The sequence below is a fragment of the Schistocerca americana genome, chromosome 1 (genome assembly GCF_021461395.2).
Source record: "Schistocerca americana isolate TAMUIC-IGC-003095 chromosome 1, iqSchAmer2.1, whole genome shotgun sequence".
Taxonomy (NCBI): domain Eukaryota; kingdom Metazoa; phylum Arthropoda; class Insecta; order Orthoptera; family Acrididae; genus Schistocerca; species Schistocerca americana.
Genome location: NC_060119.1, coordinates 861158165 through 861179382, shown reverse-complemented (window position 1 = coordinate 861179382; position 21218 = coordinate 861158165). Strand labels below are relative to the sequence as shown.

General features: G+C 40.5%; 1 protein-coding gene across 1 annotated transcript in view; it reads right to left on the bottom strand.

Annotated features, from left to right (window-relative positions):
- The window catches only part of LOC124613740 (cilia- and flagella-associated protein 251-like), a 201100-nt gene that overhangs the window by 100419 nt on the left and 79463 nt on the right, over positions 1-21218 (bottom strand). The window contains exon 2 of the mRNA XM_047142460.1: positions 19029-19260. Within this exon, the coding sequence (XP_046998416.1) occupies positions 19029-19260 (232 nt within the window). The remainder of the gene's footprint in view (positions 1-19028; positions 19261-21218) is intronic.

Sequence of the window (21218 nt, the reverse complement as noted above, 5' to 3'; positions counted from 1 at the left end):
ATTTATTCAGCTTTAATCTACAGTTCATACGCGACACATTTTGGAAACACATTACTATTTAAAATCTGATTCCAAAATCTCTGTCTTACCATTATATAATCAGCCTGAAACCTTCTTGTGCCTCCTGGCCTCTTTCACTTATACAACCATTTTTCATGATTTTTAAACCAAGTCTTTGATAATTAAATTATACTCTGTGCAAAATTCTACCAGGCAGCTTTCTCTTTCATTTCTTTCCCCCAGGCCATATTCACATACTATTTTTCCTTACCTGCTTTCCACACTTTGAATTCCAGTCCCCCAGCACAATTAAATTTTCATCTCCCTTGCCTTCCTGAATAATTTCGTTTATTTCCTCATTCAGTTCTTCAATCTCTTTCTCATCTGTAGAGCTAGTTGGCATTTAAACTTGTACTGCTATCATGGGTGTTGCCTTTATGTCTGTCTTGGCTACAATAATGCATTCACTATGCTGCTCATAGTAGCTTACCTGCATTCGTATCTTCTTATTCATTATTAAGACTATATCTGCGGTACCCCTATTCATAACTCTGCAGTCAGACCAGAAGTCCTGTTCCTCCTGCCACAAAAGTTAATCAGTTATCACGATACCTAACTTCAACTTATCCATTTCTTTCTAAATTTTCTAACCTACCTGCACAATTATGGGATCTAACATTCCACACTCCTCTCTAGAGAACACCAGTTTTATTTCTCTTGATGATGACATCCTCCTGAGTAGTCCCTGTCCAAAGATCTGAAAGGGGGACTATTTTACCTCCGGAATATTTTACCCAAGAGGATGCCATTATCTTTTAACCACACAGTAGAGATGCATGCTCTCAGCAAAAATTATGGCTGTAGTTTCCCCTTGCTTTCAGCCATTTGCAACATCAGGATAGCAAGGCCATTTTGGTTGATATTGCAAGGCCAGATCAGTCCATCATCGAGACTATTGCCCCTGCAACTACTGAAATGCTGTTGCCCTCCTCAGGAGCTGCATGTTTGTGTGGCCTCTCTACAGATACTCCTAAAATAGAGTCTAATACTGGAATAAATTCTCCCACAGAAATATTTCAGCCAAATGGTACTAAACAGTATTGAAAACATCTCCCATTATATAACAATGCAGTGTATTCTTCTTGAATCATTATCTAATGTAATTTCATGGAATCCAGAAATCAGATTTAAGCTATTCACATACTTAATATCGTCAGATTTATTTAATAATTCATCTACATTTTCTGAGTGATCTGTCTCCATCTCTAAATATCTATTTAAATATCTAAGTCCAAACAAGTCTTACTTCTCCATCCACTTCTTTGAGACAAATACCAATGGATTACTATACTGAATACAAATCCTTTCTATTATTTTACACTTTTGCATCTTCTGTAGTTCCTTTTAATCATCTTCCTTTTGCAGATAGGTACACCATAGGGCTTGGTAAAAAATGGATCATGTGGTCTCAATTTACATTAGTAATTTCTTACTCTCCCTGATTTTACATCAAAGATTTCACAATAATCACATAGAAAATTCCTTACTTCCTCTTTCTCCTTTCCTCCCAACTTCTCAGCTTCCCATAACTTTAATGGTATCAATTCAGTATAAGTTTCATTTATCATGTATTTATCACAAAATCCTTCATCTTCCTGAGAATTACACCTTTCATCCGACTGTTCCACCCCCTTATTTGCTTACTACAGTTACTGTTATTTATCATTACTATATCTCCTTCAGAGCAAATTTCACTTTTTGTTATCATGAATAATAAACAGTTGTTGATGTTGCTGAGCAAGAGTCATAAAATGTTTTTTAAAGGAACACATCACAATTTGACTGTTTTACTGTTTATTTAAGTACAATCCAGGTTTTGCCATTTTCAAGTATTTGATTTTATGTATTTAACATATATTGCAGGACACTTAACATGTTGTCAAACTCGAAGTTGGCCATAAATTAAGAAAAATATTGGCTCATCGCAAAATGCCAGATGTGAAATCACTATCTTGTAACAGATCAGTAAATAATCAACAGAACACATCATATTTAGTAAAAACAGGCTTACGTTGGTGTAAGGTAACAGGGGATAATATGGATCTCTTTCAAGTAGTTCATAATTTAAATTTAAAGCACAGCAGCAGAGATAATATGCTGGGCAAAATAAACCATAAAATACTTGTTTTGTGTTTTGATGGGCATTTTAGTTCCATTGCATGGTGTTTTGGTTTTCTCTTAATTCCAATGAATTATAAAAGTGTGGCGATAAATGTGTAAAATTATATAATGTATTTAGATTTAAGTATTTAAATCTTATAAAAATTGTAAATGAATTGTGGTCATGTTCAGGGATTATTTTGACTAATGTAGTGTCATGTGACCCGACTCAGGACTGTGGATATGAGCGAGAAAATCGGGTCTTTTGTCATTGTCCGTTGTGGTGTCAAGTTGGGAGCAGCAAAGTGCCGCGAGTGCAAGTATGGACGCCAGTGTATGCGAAGGAATAACGTGAAAGTGTGTGGGTGTGAGAAAAACAGTGTACAAATTGCACCGATTATTATTTGTACAGATCGAATTTATTTGTGAACTAAAAAATGGATGGCCACAAAGTTAAAGTGTTTCTTTTGAATAAATAAGTTTCAGTCTGAACGTGTATAGTTCATTTCACTGCTGTTCAAAAGCTAGCCAATATCTGACTCAATAATAGGGGCGCAAATGCAACCGTTTACTACCAACCCCCTTTGCAGATGAGCCACGTGAAAAATAGGTAGTGAATGAGCTTGAGTCAAGTTACATTGGTAAATAAAAGATGAGCACATATCCTAGAAACATAATGACTATGATGACATTTTAAGGACATGTGCCCATCTTTTATTTACCAACAGAAGCCTGTTTTTACTAAATATGATGTGCTCCCATGATTATTTACTGATCTGTTGCAAGATGGTGATTTACATGGGGAGCCAATATTTCTCTTAATTTATGGCCAGCTTTGAGCTTGACAAGATGTTAAGTGTCCTGCAGTATATGTTAAATACATAAAATCAAATACTTGAAAATGGCATAAAAGGCTGAATCTGGGTTGTACTTAAGTAAACAATAAAACAGTCAAATGGTGATGTGTGAATAATAACTTCATGTCACTCTAAATGTAATGACATTTTGATTTTACAATCCAATCCACACCCAAAATCAAATTTTCATTCAGGTCCTCTTTCACCAAGCAACTTTGTGCAAAGGAAATATTATTTATTTTAAATAATAATAAAAATTACCTTTTCACCATCTTACTCTATCTCCATGTAGTACTTTTGATTTTTATCTTATCTCTTAGCTTTCTAGATATAGGATTTCCAGGGTCAATCAAGCAATTATATGTTTGTACACAAATGCACGGACTACATAGCACAAAACTTTCACCTTTATTCTCAGCTTCATTTAGCAAATCACCTTCTATTTCTGGAAATTCCTTTATGCTGTTAACATTTCTCCTGCTATTAACTCCTCTTCTACTGTCTTCATCTGCTAATGATTGCATAGCCTCCAAGGGTACAGTGCATTCTGTTAACTCATCTTTTTTTTTTTTTTTAATCCCATGTATTTGACTGCTATTTCCCATATCGTTACAGTGCTCTAATGTTACCTTTAATATTTTATCTCCAATAAGTCCACTTTACATTCTTTTTACATTGTTACAAATGGATATAATTTCACGGATGTCTACAGATATGACCTGATTATCATGTACTTCCCTAATATTATCCTTTTTCCCTATGACATATAACTGTGTCCCTAGTACCATTTATCACTATATCTGTATCCTTCATTTCAACTTAAATCATCCCCTCTAATGCTTCAAAAAATAAAAAATCTTTCCTTTCTTCAACATCACTGTTGACATTGCCATCTGTAACATAATTATCTATGTTCATTGTCTTCAGTATAAACATCACTAATAATATCAACAGTCTCCTCATAATTACTATATACCTTGTTTTCTTCCCCTTTCAGTACATGATCCACAGTTTCAACACCACCAACTTCAGCAATAACAGGTTCACAACACTCCTCTACATTTTCATTTCCCATTAAACTTACAATTCCACATTCATCATCTTTATTATTAACTATCTCTTCTGTTGATACAGATTGCCCATTGGTTTCATCATAAAGGTTTTTATCACCCAGCTCTATTTCATTATCCTGATTCCTGCCTTCTTCGTCTTTCATTTCCGATCTGTTAACCAGCCATGTTCTCCTACTATTCTCATGATGGAATCTCATTTGTGAAACATTCCTTCCTCCTCTTCTGGTATAATTGGTCTGAATTTTATGCAGTTTTCTCACCCTAAACTCACAGGCTTGCACTGGTATGTACCTTAGTTTTCCTGACCATTCCATCTATTTTCTGTCCCCCTGTTATCAAACTGTTATTTCCTTTCCATTGGCTACCTCTTTGTTCATGTTCACTATTTTCATTTCTAATTCTGCCATTTCAATAGTTTTTCCTCCTATTATTAATCCCCTGATCATCATTTTTATAATTTCTTGGCTCTTTCCTCCTATATCTTTCACCATGATAATCTTGAGACCTGGTGAAGACCATATAACTTTTGTCTATCTCTTTGTCTTTCATTTCTCTCCCATTACCTGTACAATTTGTCTGCATATCTCAGAAACTGTTCAATAGAATAATCAGGTCCATATAATAATCCCCATTTGCCTTTGTTTGATAACCTCCTTTTTAAAGCATCAATCTGTGTCAGTCATCAAGTGGATAATCCAAATGCACAAGTGTTTTTAACTGTTTCTCACAGAAGTATTTCATGTGACCACTACCTTCTCTGAAATCATACCTATTTAGGAAGTCACTTTTTATTTTGGCTTGCTTTGTCTCTGACTAAAACTTGTTGAAAAAATGTTTTTCAGCCTTATTAAAAGTCATATCTGTGCTAATATTTTGGTTGGCCCTAGAGAATGCTTCACTATCAAAAGGTTTTTTACAGATTTAATTTTAAAGCTTGGTCAATAAAGTCAAAAGAGTGCAACTTCTTATCTCCTGGATATTTTTTTAAAAAAATTTTATTTCCCCATACATTGCCACAACTACACCAAAACTCATAGTGATATAGTTTTTGGGGAGAGAGATAATGTGAAATTTCCAGAGCTTAAGCGATTATGCTAAAGCACATTTAGCCACACCAGAAATTATATGCCTGGAAATGCACACAGGTATGGATGTATGCAGGTTAAGAAATGTTGTGGTAGTTCTGAAACATTACTTGAAGATTAATTCCTTTGAGATGTGGTGCACAGCTTGATATTTACCTTGTCCCACAACCATTACAACTATGCCAGCGTGGCTGTGGTGGCAATTCTCTCTTGGTGTTGACTTCCCCTTCAAAAACGTCCATTTAAAAATGCAAGTCCTCATTCCTTCGGGAGATGGATATTACGATGTAGCTCAGTGGGAGAATGTAAACTCATGACTTTCACATATTATAACTTTTAATTAAAAAAATACTGGGAGAGCACAATTACATACATCTTTATTGCACCAGCTCGAAAGACCTACAGACACCAAGATCGGTGAGTAAAACAAATGAGGTGCATGAAATAATTGATGGTTTAGCTTTCCATTTTCTGTTATCATACTCAGATATACTTATACCTCCCTACAGTATCTTTGCCACACAGGGATAGCCCGAATGAGAATTATTACAAATATTTTATTTACAGGTGTAGACCATTTAAAGAACCTACACAGTAACTAAGCTCTCTTGCAACTCTATTATTAGGTTATTACTAACATCTGATATACTACTTTGTCATGCACCAACATTAGTGCTTAAATCTGTGACTTCCTGGCAAATTTTATTAATTCCCCTCTTGTTTTACTAACAACATCTGCCAACTTCCTATCAACAGACTCATTACTTTTAATTAATTCTTCCTCAAACATTTTCCTTTCATTTTTATTAATGCAATATTTTAATTTAAAACTGTTGTCATTTATTCCCGTTTCATTGATGAAATTGTTCTCTCTCTTACTCACTTTGGTCTCTACTGCATTAATATGTGTGTCAGTCACCTGTTGCTCAGTAGTGACAGAAATTTTGAATCTGCTTAGTTCCTGCTTTGAGTTGTCAACCTTTGCATTTGTTATGGTTATGTGGTCTTTCAGTTTTTTTACTTCTTTGCTGACACTCTATCTTATCCCTTAAGTCCTTGTATTCCACCAAATACATCACTCTGTTTGTCAACTTTCTCCCCTAAGAATATTTGTGAGGTGTTCAAATAAATTGATGTTGCCACCTAACAGTTCCTAGTGGTCAAATCCGTGAAATGGAGAGCAGCCACTATTTAAGTCTCCCAGCTCCCTCTTCACGTCTTTCACCACATAAATTGAAGATTGTTCACAAAAGACTGCACATTGTGACTGTCCAGTTCAAAGTCCGTATTCTCATCTATCTCCTGTTCCTGATCAATAACTTAATCTAGGTCACTCATTTTTAATAAGTTACAAACCAACAAACCAAATGAAAAGTTCTTGACATGATATTGACACAGAGCAGAGTACATAAAATAATATTTTCAGGTTCCCATATTAATTTTATTGTTTTCTCATTTCTATTTAGTCAGCAGGACTGAAATTTGAAGCACCATTAGCACTTTATTCTGTATTACCTAATATCCCAGCTGTCTCCACCATTTTGAGACATAACATCTTCTTGAAAATTATTAGGAATGAGATTATATAAACTTACTGCAAGTCTCATCAAAATTATACAGTTCATATGAGTACTATAAAACAGATACTTAATTTCTTCTGGTGGTCTTGACAAGAACAGGATTGGTAGAATTACCATCATTGTGCAATGTGACTTGAAATAATTAGTACACATTTATACATTTTTAAAGATATTTTTTTTTTACTCAGAATGACATAGATGGTCCACTGTAAATAATAGTTCATCAGTGAACCTCACTTTCTACAACTCACGTTCTTATAAATACTTTCTGACAATTAAGCCATTGTTCAGTAATTACAATTGAGAAGTATTGCATCAAATCAGTTTGACATACATACAGAAACAGTATAAATATTACTATAAATTAGCCAGAAAACAATGATAATGATTTGATTTTCATCACATATGTGGAATAAACAACGACTTTGACAATTTCATTAATTACACTAACAAAATTAAGTGTAACATTCGTATCACGTTTTCAACATACATTTTAATAGTACTTTCAGATAACATCTAGAGTAATTTTGTATTTTACACAGAAAGTATCTGTTGATAATTTGTTTATGTGAGATGGGTTTTATTATTTTGAATATCAGTAAACTTTAATATAAATGTTGCTTATAAAGATGGGTAATAGTAGTTGTTATTATGTTCTAAACATTGACTTATGTATTTTGGCTGATAAACAGAAATGAACAACTGGGTATAATCTGTTTTCATTATATATCAATTAAAACAGAACATAAAAATTTTAGATGTTCCTACCAATTGACTGAGTTTCATGTGTTCAATATGTTAGTAATCCATAATCATTTACGTTTTACATTATTCACTACATGGAAATTATTTCTTTCTTTGATGTTTCTGACATTACGATTATCTTGTTCGATAACTAATTTCAAATGGCCACATATAATGTAATAATCATACTGAGGTAATATACAAAACAGATCCATTATTTTCCTATGAGAATTGGAATCTGGATGGTGGCTAGTCCTCAATGAACTAAGAGTTTGTGACAAAGCAAGCTGGGATATTTTTATTTCCTCTCTTGTTTTACCATCTGCCTCCTTAAAATTCATTTTTTCATGCCTGACCAATTACCATTAACATACGTGAGTATAATTTGAATTTTAAAAAAAGAAAAAGGTTGGCCCTCAGTTTTAAAGAATATAACACCAGATCTAATTTTGTGCTTAGTTTTATGTCTGTAATTGATTTTCTAATTTATTTTGACTGATCCTAGTTAATATCTTTTGTTATAGGGTGAAATCAGTAACTGCTTTGTAACTTAAATTCTATTGTTGACTTATAAAAAAATATAAATTCTGTACTAATTGTAAACATTTGGATGAACAACTAATAGTATTCCTAAAGGATCTATTTGGCTCTATTCAAAAACATGTTAGCAAAGCCAACTCTTAATTAATTCCAAAATAATTTTCAGTTTCATTAAAAGTATTATTTGCATAACTACAGTTGTTAATTTCATCATTTAAACAAATAATATGGCTTAACCCTTGTAGTAGAAGAAACTGTTAAAAAGACACAATTTTTTTAATGTATGCAGTAAACTGAAGGAGTTAAGTTTTAATTATAATTTAATCATCAAACAATCGGTAGTTTCAGGGCCTATTATTGTGATGATATATAAGGGCCCGATTTTTGGTCCTGAGACAGTCAGTCCACGGTCGAGTTTCAGACACAAAACCTGTGTTGGTCAGAACAACAACAGTGTATCAACTTAACCGTGAAATAAGTGTAACAAAAATAGGTCAAGTGTTAAAACAATGACAGTATCTGTTAAATTTATTTGAAAGACTGTGAACTGTGTGGTTAGGTTTTATTGCTCATAGATGTTCATTGGTAAACTGTTGTAGCAGTATGTTGATGTTTACCTGAAAACTATTAATGAAGCTTATCAAAAGTTAAACAATAGTGCACTGGCCATATAACTGTGTATTATTGGGGGGTTGTGATCAGTGAAAGTAAAGAACTGTGAAACACAAATGTGCACCTGTGTGCTACAGCATTTAAAGTAGTCAGTGCTGAACTTCCACTCCTCATTATTCAGCCAGTATCACAATGCAGTATGTTGACACAAAAGTCCATCAACAAAGAAATGTTGTTGCTGTTGTTGCCTTCAGTCCTGAGACTGGTTTGATGCGGCTCTCCATGCTACTCTATCCTGTGCAAGCCTCTTCATCTCCCAGTAGCTACCGCAACCTACATCCTTCTGAATCTGCTTAGTGTATTCATCTCTTGGTCTCCCTCTATGATTTTTACCCTCCACGCTGCCCTCCAATACTAAACTGGTGATCCCTTGATGCCTCAGAAAATGTCCTACCAACCAATCCCTTCTTCTAGTCAAGTTGTGCCACAAACTTCTCTTCTCCCCAATCCTATTCAATACTTCCTCATTAGTTATGTCATCTGCCCATCTAATCTTCAGCATTCTTCTGTAGCACCACATTTCGAAAGCTTCTATTCTCTTCTTGTCCAAACTATTTATCGTCCATGTTTCACTTCAATACATGACTACACTCCATATAAATACTTTCAGAAACGACTTCCTGACACTTAAATCTATAATCGATGTTAACAAATTTCTCTTCTTCAGAAACGATTTCGTTGCCATTTCCAGTCTACATTTTATATCCTCTCTACTTTGACCATCATCAGTTATTTTGCTCCCCAAATAGCAAAACTCTTTTACTACTTTAAGGGTCTCATTTCCTAATCTAACACTCTCAGCATCACCCGATTTAATTCGACTACATTCCATTATCTTTGTTTTGCTTTTGTTGATGTTCATCTTATATCCTCCTTTCAAGACACTATCCATTCTGTTCAACTGCTCTTCCAAGTCCTTTGCTGTCTCTGACAGACTTACAATGTCATCGGTGAACCTCAAAGTTTTTATTTCTTCTCCATGGATTTTAATACCTACCCCAAATTTTTCTTTTGTTTCCTTCACTGAGCAAGCAGTGAAGGAAACAAAAGAAAAATTCAGAGTAGGTATTAAAATCCATGGAGAAGAAATAAAAACTTGAGCAAGCAGTGAAGGAAACAAAAGAAAAATTTGGAGTAGGTATTAAAATCCATGGAGAAGAAATAAAAACTTTGAGGTTCACCGATGAGATTGTAATTCTGTCAGAGACAGCAAAGGACTTGGAAGAGCAGTTGAATGGAATGGATAGTGTCTTGAAAGGAGGATATAAGATGAACATCAACAAAAGCAAAATGAGGATAATGGAATGTAGTCGATTGAATAACGTTGGGGATAGGCTACAGCCCTGTCTCACTCCCTTCCCAACCACTGCTTCCCTTTCATGCCCATCGATTCTTATAACTGCCATCTGGTTTCTTTACAAATTGTAAATAGCCTTTCGCTCCCTGTATTTTACCCCTGCCACCTTCAGAATTTGAAAGAGAGTATTCCAGTCAACATTGTCAAAAGCTTTCTCTAAGTCTACAAATGCTAGGAACGTAGGTTTTCCCTTCCTTAATCTAGCTTCTAAGATGAGTCGTAGGGTCAGTACTGCCTCACGTGTTCCAAAATTTCAATATAATCCAAACTGATCTTCCCCGAGGTCAGCTTCTACTAGTTTTTCCATTCTTCTGTAAAGAATTTGCGTTAGTATTTTGCAGCTGTGACTTATTAAACTGATAGTTCGGTAATTTTCACATCTGTCAACACCTGCTTTCTTTGGGATAGGAATTATTATATTCTTCTTGAAGTCTGAGGGTATTTCGCCTGTTTCATACATCTTGCTCACCAGATGGTAGAGTTTTGTCAGGGCTGGCTCTCCCAAGGCCGTCAGTAGTTCCAATGGAACGTCGTCTACTCTGGGGGCCTTGTTTCGACTCAGGTATTTCAGTGCTCTGTCAAACTCTTCACTCAGTATAGTATCTCCCATTTCATCTTCATCTACATCCTCTTCCATTTCCATAATATTGTCCTCAAGTACATCGCCCTTGTATAGACCTCCTATATAATCCTTCCACCTTTCTGCTTTCCCTTCTTTGCTTAGAACTGGGTTTCCATCTGAGCTCTTGATGTTCATACAAGTGGTTCTCTTATCTCCAAAGGTCTCTTTAATCTTCCTGTAGGCAGTATCTATCTTACCCCTAGTGAGATAACCCTCTACATCCTTACATTTGTCCTCTAGCCATCCATGCTTAGCCATTTTGCACATCCTGTTGATCTCATTTTTGAGACGTTTGTATTCCTTTTTGCCTGCTTCATTAACTGCATTTTTATATTTTCTCCTTTCATCAATTAAATTCAGTATTTCTTCTGTTACCCAAGGATTTCTACTAGCCCTCGTCTTTTTACCTACTTGATCCTCTGCTGCCTTCACTACTTCATCCCTCAGAGCTACCCATTCTTCTTCTACTGTATTTCTTTCCCCCATTCCTGTCAATTGTTCCCTTATGCTCTCCCTGAAACTCTCTACAACCTCTGGTTTAGTCAGTTTATCCAGGTCCCATCTCCTTAAATTCCCACCTTTTTGCAGTTTCTTCAGTTTTAATCTACAGGTCATAACCAATAGATTATGGTCAGAGTCCACATCTGCCCCTGGAAATGTCTTACTATTTAAAACCTGGTTCCTAAATCTCTGTCTTACCATTAGATAATATATCTGGAACCTGTCAGTATCTCCAGGCTTCTTCCATGTATACAGCCTTCTTTTATGATTCTTGAACCAAGTGTTAGCTATGATTAAGTTGTGCTTTGTGCAAAATTCTAGCAGGCGGCTTCCTCTTTCATTTTTTAGCCCCAATCCATATTCACCTATTACATTTCCTTCTCTCCCTTTTCCTACTACCGAATTCCAGTCACCCATGACTATTAAATTTTCGTCACCCTTCACTATCTGAATAATTTCTTTTATTTCATCATACATTTCTTCAATTTCTTTGTCATCTGCAGAGCAGGTGAATGTCACAAGTTGTGGTAATGACCTGTCCAACTTGCTTTCCATTCTAGTCTGTTACACTTCAAAACACTACTGTGAGCAAAACATAGAATGCTGTGTTTCTTTGGGATATGCTGAATGGCACAGATAACATCTAAAACATGGAGTGTGAACCAGCACTTCAGGTGCTATATGTAAGCCTGGTACATCATCAAAAGTTAGGTCCACAGAAATGAAATGTTTATCCAATTTAAAAACTGCCAGGGTTATCTAATGTAAATTAACTGGAAGCTGGAGAGAGATACTCGGCTGTGCTGTCAATGTCCCACTTCACACTGTTACAGTCCATCAGTACCATTACCACTGTGATTACACTGTGAAGGTATTGACTGAGTGTTGCTGCCAGTGTACTTTACAAATGACACGAATCTCTTTGGATTTTCTACCAGATTTTGAGACTGTTAAGTCATTTTGCTTTGAAGTCCACACTAAATTCTGAGCCTCTGTAAAACATCACCAGTTTTGGAGATTTCACAATCTTTTAAATCAGGCCTGCTTTTTCATTGCTTCTGCAACAGTGTCCCTTATTAATTTACTTGGAACCAATCTCTGAATTGCCGTGAATAATATTTCTTTGAATTTAAGCCACATCAAGTTTATGACTATCTAGTTGGTTTGGAAGGAGGTTGTATCTTGGGAAGTTGTCATGTGAATTTTCATCTGCTTTTTTAAAAAGATATATTTTGTGTTTACTTTTGATGGATTTGGATGTTAAGGTATTCAGTCTAGCTATGACAACCTTGTGCCCATTAGTCCTTGTATCTGCCATGATGGTTTCTATTTACCCAATATTGTTTATTGCCAAAAGGTCTAGTATGTCATCACAGTCATTTACAGCATGTGGGCTCATGAATTAATTGCTCAAAATAATACCTGAAGAAACTTATGGATTCTATTCCTCATCAACCTGAGGCCACTGTCAAGTCTAGTGCTGACATTAAATGGTATTAATGTGATATCACCTGGGGATGATTAATGTTTTGTCAGATGTACTTATGTAACGTGAGTGATACATCTCTGTTTTTCCTTTTGGGTTATTTAAGTGTATTATTTGCCTTTTACTACTAAAAGTTGCTACTATTTCCAGATTTTATTGTGGTAATGCAAGAGGTTGACTGCTTCTTGAAAATGCCAGCAGCTTGAGCTAGTACAATTTCAGAGAAACATTTTAAAAAAGAACATGGCTAGAAGACCCACTATCAGCACATTTAAAGGTCATAAAAATTAAATGTGTATCATTCCCTGATGTTTTTTTTTTTCTGTTTTATTGCATACAAAATATGATGAATCTGTGGCTATTCCTGATATGCGGAGCGGCGGAAATCATTAAATAACACACCAAAATAGAAGAAGACAACTTTATTATCCGTGAATATGTACAAAGTCATACACAGTCAGTGGCACAAAACAGAATGGCAAGCAATATGGCGGCACACAGTAGGTCCCGCATGGGTCAGAGAGCCTGCTATGGCAAAGATATATCACTCGTAGAGTCGATAGTCGCCACAGAGGACAAACCCCCCCCCCCCGGCCACGCCCCGCCCCGCCCCTTTGCAGTGCGGAGCACGCGGTGGTGCATCAAGTCCTGTGCCAGCCTGGTTGGGGTGGAACACTTGATGATCACAAAAGCACTTGTCCATGGTGAAATCACACACACAACACTTGGGAGTAGGTGTAGCAAGCTCAACTGGAGCTAGGATATAATTACTGTGCCAATGGGGTGGAACCACCGATCATCCAGCCCGTGATGTAGGATGCAAGGGGGGAAGAAGGGGGGAGGGGTGGTGGGCCCATCCAAATCATGATAGGATTCCTGGGAAGGAGGCAGGTGCTGCGTACATCGGGGTCACTTGCAGAGTGCTTCTGCAAGATCCACGCAGGTTTCACCCATAGGAGCAAAACAGTTACTGGTTTTCCATTGTTAAGTATTGACAATGTGGAAGGCCCTCAGGACAGGACTTTAAACGGACCAGTGTAGGGAGGCTGCAGGGTTGTCCGTACTGTGTCGTCACCTAACATGATAAATTCGCATGTGGCCAGTTCCTTATGCATGAACACATGAAGCCTACAGTGGTCAGAGGGCAAGGGAGGCTGATGAGCGTGACATGTCCTCGGATGCTCTCGACGAGTGCTCGGAGCTCGGAAGAGCTTGGTAGCGGTGTATCCTCGACAAATTCGGCTGGTAAAAATAGGGGCTCCGCGTAAAGGATCTCGGTGAGGGAGGCTTGCAAGTCCTCTTTGTATGCGGTGCGGAGGCCTAGCAAAACCCAGGGGAGAGCGTCAGACCACTGGCCACCGTGGCACATAAGTGCGGCTTTAAGCGTGCGGTGCCAGCGCTCCATAAGTCCATTGGCCTGGGGGTGATAAGCAGTTGTGTGAAACTTTGTGATGCTACAGTATGAACAGAGGGAGGCAGCAGCTGTGATTCAAACTGCCTACCTTGGTCGGGGGTCAGTGAGGTAGGGCTTTGGAATCGGGAAATCCAAGTGGCAACGAAGGCCTGAGCCGCAGACTCAGCTGATATATGTTCCAAAGGGACTGCCTCGACCCATCTAGTGACCCTATCAATAACGGACAGGATATAACAAAAGCCCTTGTAGGGAGGGAGGGGACCTACAATATCAATATGGGCATGTCGTAGATGTCCTTTAGGTATGTCGAGGGTGCCTGGCAGAGGAAGCATATGGCAGCCCACTTTAGCTCTCTGACACGGTATGCAGGTGCGAGCCCACATCCCGCAATCACGTTTAACACCGGGCTAGACGTACCTTTCCGTGACCAATCTGGTGGAGGCTTTGATGCCTGGGTGAGCTAGGTTGTGTAGTGCATCAAAAACAGAGCGGCAGAGAGCTGCGGGTATGAGAGGGTGGGGGCTACCTGTGGAAACATCGCACCAGGCTGGTTCTGTGGTGCTGGGGAATCCACGTTGTTCCAGTTGGAGGGAAGAGGTTGTGTCTTGTTGCAAGGAACGAATATCGGGGTCTTCGGTTAGCCAGCGGGCCAGGTCAGTAAGGTTAAGTGGGGTAGTGATGAAGTTGACATGAGACAGGTAGTCAGCGACTACATTGTCAGCACCTTGGATATATTGTGCATCAGTAGAATATTGGGATATGAAATCCATATGGCGGAAGCGTCATGGGGGAGATCACGTGAGGGGTTACGGATTGCGTCTGCCAAGGGTTTGTGATCTCTATAAATTGTGAATGGGTGACCCTTGACATCGGCTCTGAAATATTTGACCACCTCATACAGGGCGAGGAGTTCACAGTCGAAGGCGGACCATTTGGACTGAGATTTGGTTAATTTCTTGGAGAAGAAACGGAGGGGTTGGGGGGTATCCAATACATGTTGCTGAAGGACCGCGCCAATTGCAGTGTCGCTTGCATCACCTGTAATAGAAATGGGTGCGTCAGGAGCAGGGTGAGCGAGTGTGACAGCTTTAGAGAGGGCGGTTTTGAGATTTTTGAATGAATCGGCCATCTCCAGTGTCCAAACGAGTTTGTGTTTGCCTTTAGTATCCTTACCTGCCAGAGCGTTGGTCAGAGGGATCTGGATAGACGCAGCATGGGGCAGGTGGCACCTGTAGAAGTTCACCATGCCTAGAAAATGGTGAAGTTCAGTGAAGTCCTCTGGGGGAGGGAGGCTAAGTATGAGTTCAACCTGAGAGGAAGTAGGGCAGACGCCCTCGGCCGTGACCTAAGAAGGTGACCTCAGGACTACTAAGCTGAGACTTCTCGTGGTTGATCTCCACTCCATTAGCAGCTGGCAGTACAAGCACTCTGGAAAGATGGAGAGTGTGTTCCTCAAGTGAGGGAGAGAAAACCAGTATATCGTCTAAGTAGGCATAGGTGAAAGGGAGGTCAAACAACAGAGAGTCAATGAAGCGTTGCCATGTCTGTGCAGCGTTTTTGAGACCATATGGGATGGAACAGTACTCGAAGAGACCAAATGGTGTGGCTGTCTTAGGGATATCGTCGGGGAACATGGGAATCTGATGATATGCTTTGCTACAATCGAGGACAGGGAAGATCTGGGAAACGTGCAACATCTGAGTGAAATTTTGAATATGGGGGATAGGGTAATTATTGATGGTAGTGCATGCGTTAAGAGCATGGTAGTCACCACAGAGGCGGAATGTACCACCCTTCGGCACGAGATGGATTGGCGACGACCAGTTACTATCAGATAGATGGAGAATGTTGGAATCCAAAAGATCTTTAACAATGTCTTTAGCACGGCGAAGTTTCTGTGCGTTTTGGTGGCACGCCTTATGCTGCACAGGGAGTCCTTCAGTCGTGTTTATTCTGTGGCAGGTGCCATTCGCAATTGCACGCAAGGATGTGGGAGAAGCAGAGGGGGTAGGGGCTGGAGGTGTAGGGGCAGGGAGGGTAGGGGCAGGGGGGGTAAGGGCAGGGGAGGGGGGTAGGGGCAGGGGGGGTAGGGTCAGCGGGGGTAGGGGCAGAGGGAGGAGGGGCAGAGGGGGGTCGCAGCTACAGAACAATGTCCAGGCTGAGGAGGCATGTCCATGATTGCAAGAGTGGATGTGCGGAGTTGCAGAAGCTGCTGTTGTGTCTGCAACAGCTGTGCACAGACTTCGTCGATGCGAACATGCAGGTCGACATTCTGAGTGGGCAACGCATCGACGTCTGGACGCTCACGCTAGAAAGCTGAGAGAGCAAAAGAAAGGTTTGCAGCATTTGACATACACTCTGAAAGGGCAGAGAGTGAACCGTCAGTAGAAACTTTGAGCTGAGGGGGGGAATGGTGTGACGCACCAGGAACACTCGAACCAGAGACGTGAGTCAGACAGCTGGCTTGCAGATTAGGGGAGAGGGCATAGTTATGAAAGAAATCGAGGCCCAGTACTGGTGCATCAACTTTCGTGATGTAAACTGTACTGGGGAAAACCTGATCTGGGGCAAATTCGAGGAAGAGACGTGAGGAACCTAGCACCAGTATCGGGAAATTGTTAGCAGCTATCAGTGGCAGTGCAGATAAGGGATCTATGTTAAGGGAGAGGGAGGGCAGGATAACACTAAAGTTGGCTCCAGTGTCCACTAGAAAACAAAGTTCGGTGTTGGTGTCCTTGACGAAGAGGTGCGAAGCAGATGACAGTGCAGCAGGCGTCGGACGAGATGCCGGTAGGCACCGTGAGGCAGCGTGGCGGGACGTGGTGCCTGGACGTGCCTGCCATAAGTGTTTGGGAAAGCGCATGGGGGTTTGCAGTTGCGAGCCATTTCACCAAAGTTAGCGTGGACCAGCAATAAGGAAAGTCAGCTTGCGGTGCAGGAGCATGGCTGGGCGGTGAGGCAGCCAGCTGCGCAGCCGGAGTTATACTCAGGTGCTTGCTCAGCCGTCTTCGGTGACCTTTGGGGGGCAATGTAGAAGTAGGTAGTGCAGTCGGTCAACCACAGGGTGGCGGGGCCCTAGCTTGCACTGACAGCGAGGCGCGTATCTTGCCGTGGATAGGCGTGGACTCTGTTACTGCATAATGCGTGGGGGCGGCAGATGCCGGGCTCGAATGCTGGATGTACCGGTGTTGGATGATGCTATAGGCACGGTTGGCAATGTGCAGGCATGCTTCGAGGGGATCAGAGACATGAGACAGTAGCTGCAGTTGTAGCTCAGAAGGAAGTTTAAGTAGCCAAATTGTCCAAAGTGCAACTTCTGGTAGAAAGTCTGTGTCCACAAGGGCCCATAACTGGCACCACAGCTGTGACGGGTACGGTAATCGATGCGTTCCTCGTGGATAATGTGTTGGATCGACTCAGCAGGAGGACGGGATAGGCATTCAATGATACAAGCTTTAGCAAATTCACACTTATTCTGAACGGGAGGTGAAAGCAGCAGGTCACTAATAAGATCCGTGTGATCATGCAGGTGACTAACAAGGCACATGAATCGGGCTCCATCATCTAGGATGCCGTGAATGTCCAACATTTTATCCACTAATGCAAACAATGTCTTAGGGTTCTCCATTTGTAGGGTTGGCAGTTTTGGGAATCTGCTAGGTGCGAGGTACTGAGGAACGGTCAGTGCAGCGAACACACTACTCGGAGGTGCGGGCGGTGTAGCAGTGTAGAGTGGTGCCAAATCAGGATAGAAGGCACCAGGAGACTGGTACACAGTAGCTGTACTCATCTGGTTAATAGGGACAAAACCACACGATTTACAAGCAGCAGGAGTGCAAGAAGGGAGTTCAGTCTTGACATGTGAGTTCAGTTGCATAGTGTGGGCAGATACAGTTGCTGGGGCCCCAGCTGGTGGTGGCACGGTTGGTTGTGGAAGACTCTCCAGTACCATGGAAACAGGTACAGTTCATACTGGTGAGCACATGACCGGTGTTTGCCAAGCGAAAGAACCCGGCGCGGAAGTCGATGAAACGTTGTGGAACGGCACGGGTGGGGCAGCCAGTGCCACCGCGGGAGCAGGCAGTAGGCATGCGGGAGCTGGTAACAACAGGTGCGGGAGTGTAGTGGGTGTGGTTGAAACTGACGCGGCAGAGACGGATGAAACTGTCGGGAAAACGTGCGGAAGATGAACAGGAGCCGGGATGGGGCATGGCTGCACCATACCTGAGCGGTTGTAAGATGTCCATGGAGAGTTGCATAGCCTGCGGCTGTAGAGCAGGTGTCCTGTGTGGGTGCAGCAGATGACCAGGAATGGCAGGCGCTGGCAGTGCTGGGGCGTCGATAAGCAGAATGCAATCCGACGGTCATGAGGTAGCCGCAGGTGCAGGAACATGCTGCGGCAGCCAAGCGGGAACCATTGAGGTTATCTTGGGGGCACGTAGGTTAGAATCCAGTTGACAGCATAGTTCACTTTGGCATTAAATCTGCAGCATGATTTCCAGTATGGGTTCATTTTCCACTTTGAAAAACTGAGGCTGTAAAGTCAGATCACAGGGACTGAATGGTTGTTGAAACATTGTTCGTAGCACAATACAAATCACTGTTAATAACACTCGCGAATAGAATGAAAACAGATCGAGGTCACCAATGTGGCTATTCCTGATACACGGAGCGGCGGCGATCATTAAATAACGCACCAAAATACATGAAGACAACTTTATTATCCATGAATATGTACAAAGTCATACACAGTCGGCGGCATAAAACAGAATGGCAAGAGAATGGCAAGCAATATGGTGGTGCACAATAGGTCCCGCACGGGTTAGAGAGCCTGCTATGGTAAAGATATATCACTCGTAGAGTCGATAGTCGCCACAAATCTATTAACATTTACTTTCAATTGCAAATAAATGGAAACAATACAATTAAAAAATTACCTTTTTCCTCTAGAATCTTTACTAAGTCAGTGGTTCTGACTACTGGTTGGTGGTGACCATCTGATTTTCTAGCAAAGGTAGCAAAGGCACTCTTGAGTTTTTCAGCAGGAACTCCATTGGCTGGCCGGTGATTGAGATACAGCTTTAAAAGATCACAAAACCTGATTTTGTCTACATTCTTCCCCACAGCACCAGATTCCATGTACTTTACCTCATGCAACATGTTTTCTATCTGTAAAAGTTATCTAGTGTTAAAAGTTACAGGAGAGGGGAAAAACTAAATTCTTAAATATGAACAAATTACACGAGAATTAAAATTGAAAGTTCTGAACCACATTAAGATAAAAAGTCAATACTCATCAACAATAAAAACTGGAAGATTTAGTCTCCTACTGAAGGAGGCACAAAATAGATAAACATGATTTCTGCACTTCTAGAATCAAATACACCTCCATCCTCCTGTTAACACAGAGAGACAGAGAGACAGAGAGAGAGAGAGAGAGAGAGAGAGAGAGAGAGAGACCGGTGAAAACGCTGTAGGGACAGCAGGAAAAAAATAAATTGTTGGATGTGCATAACGTATATTAAAAATGTTTGCATGTACAGAAGAATTTGTCTCACATACACCTAAAATATGTCAAAACTCTATGAAAGGCTACATACTGGTGTTGGGTTGAGGGTATCATCAAAGATTTTAGATACAGATTTCCACAGAGACTTCAGATTAAGTCTTTGCCTACTGCTTTATGTTCTGCTTCAAACTGGAAGTGATGAAATATGTAATCTTACAGTTGTGTCTTCAAGGTATATTTCACTTAAGAATAGGTCTTGTTCAGCATTTGTCATGATACATCAACTATCAGTTCTAAAATTGTGCTGAGCCATGTTGTTGGGATAGTTATGTCCAGTGAAGGCTGAAGTGAGAGTGATGATGTATTGCTGTAAAGAGTCTGCATCCAAACAAATACATTTGCCTCGAATGTCAAGGCATTATGGGAGGGGACATCTGACATCGAAAGGATATCAAATGTATTGTACTTTTGTTTGTTAGTAGGTTTGATGTGGACAGAAGTGTGAGGCTGGCCTTCAGTGAGGATGACATCAACATCAAGGAAAGTGGTGTGGGACTTGGAATACTATCAAGTGAAATTTAATTGGGAGAAGGTATTTAAGAGATCCCAGGAATTTTATTAGGGCAGCCTCACCGTGAGTCCACATGGCAAAGATGTCATCAATGTATCTAAATCAAACCATGGGCTGAAGACTTATGGATCCCAGGAAAACCCCCTACAAGTGACCCATGAAAAGGCTGGCATAGGAAGGAGCCATCCTGGTTCCTATGGCCGTACCCCTGATCTGTTTCTGCCAGTCAAAGGTGAAGTAATTATTGGTAAGTATAAAGTTGATTAAGGTGAGCAAGAATGACGTCATAGCCTTGGAATCAGGTGGGCATTTATTGAGGAAATGTTCAGCAGCAGACAGACCATATATTTGTGGGATGTTGGCATAGAGGGGAGTGGCATCAGTGGTGACAAGCAACGCGTGTGGTGGGACTGGGACGGACACAGATTTCAGATTATCTAGGAAACTGTTGATATCTATAATATAGGAGGGAAGTCTTTGTACTATAGGTTGCAGGTGTTGATCAACTGAGGTAGAGATATGTTCAGTGGGTGCTTTGAAGCCAGCATCTATAGGACAACCAGGATGATTGGATTTGTGGGTCTTAGGAAGAAGGTAAAAGGCGGAGGTGCATGGTTTGGCTGGGGTAAGAAGTCCTATGGATTGTGGTGCAGGTCTTTGTGAGGAGACTGAGGTTTTTAAGAGGGACTGCAGGTCAGTTTGAATCACAGGAATGGGACCTTGGTGGCAGATACTGTATGTAGAGGTGTCAGACAGCTGGCATAGACCTTCACTAACATGCGACTGTCAGTCAAGTACCACAGTGGTAGATCTTTTGTCTGCTGCGATGAGAATGATGGAGTCGCCAGCTTTTAGGGAATGTAGAGCCTGGAGTTCTGCAGAGGATAGATCAGGGTCATGTTGTAGGTTGTGATGCAGTGCTGGATGTGAGGAATTCTTGGAAGGCTTGTAGGGGATGATTCTGAGGTAGTGGTGGTGGATCAAATTGGGATTGTGGTCAGAACTGTTCAAAGCAGGGTTCAATGTCAGGTTTGCTGTTGGAAAGGT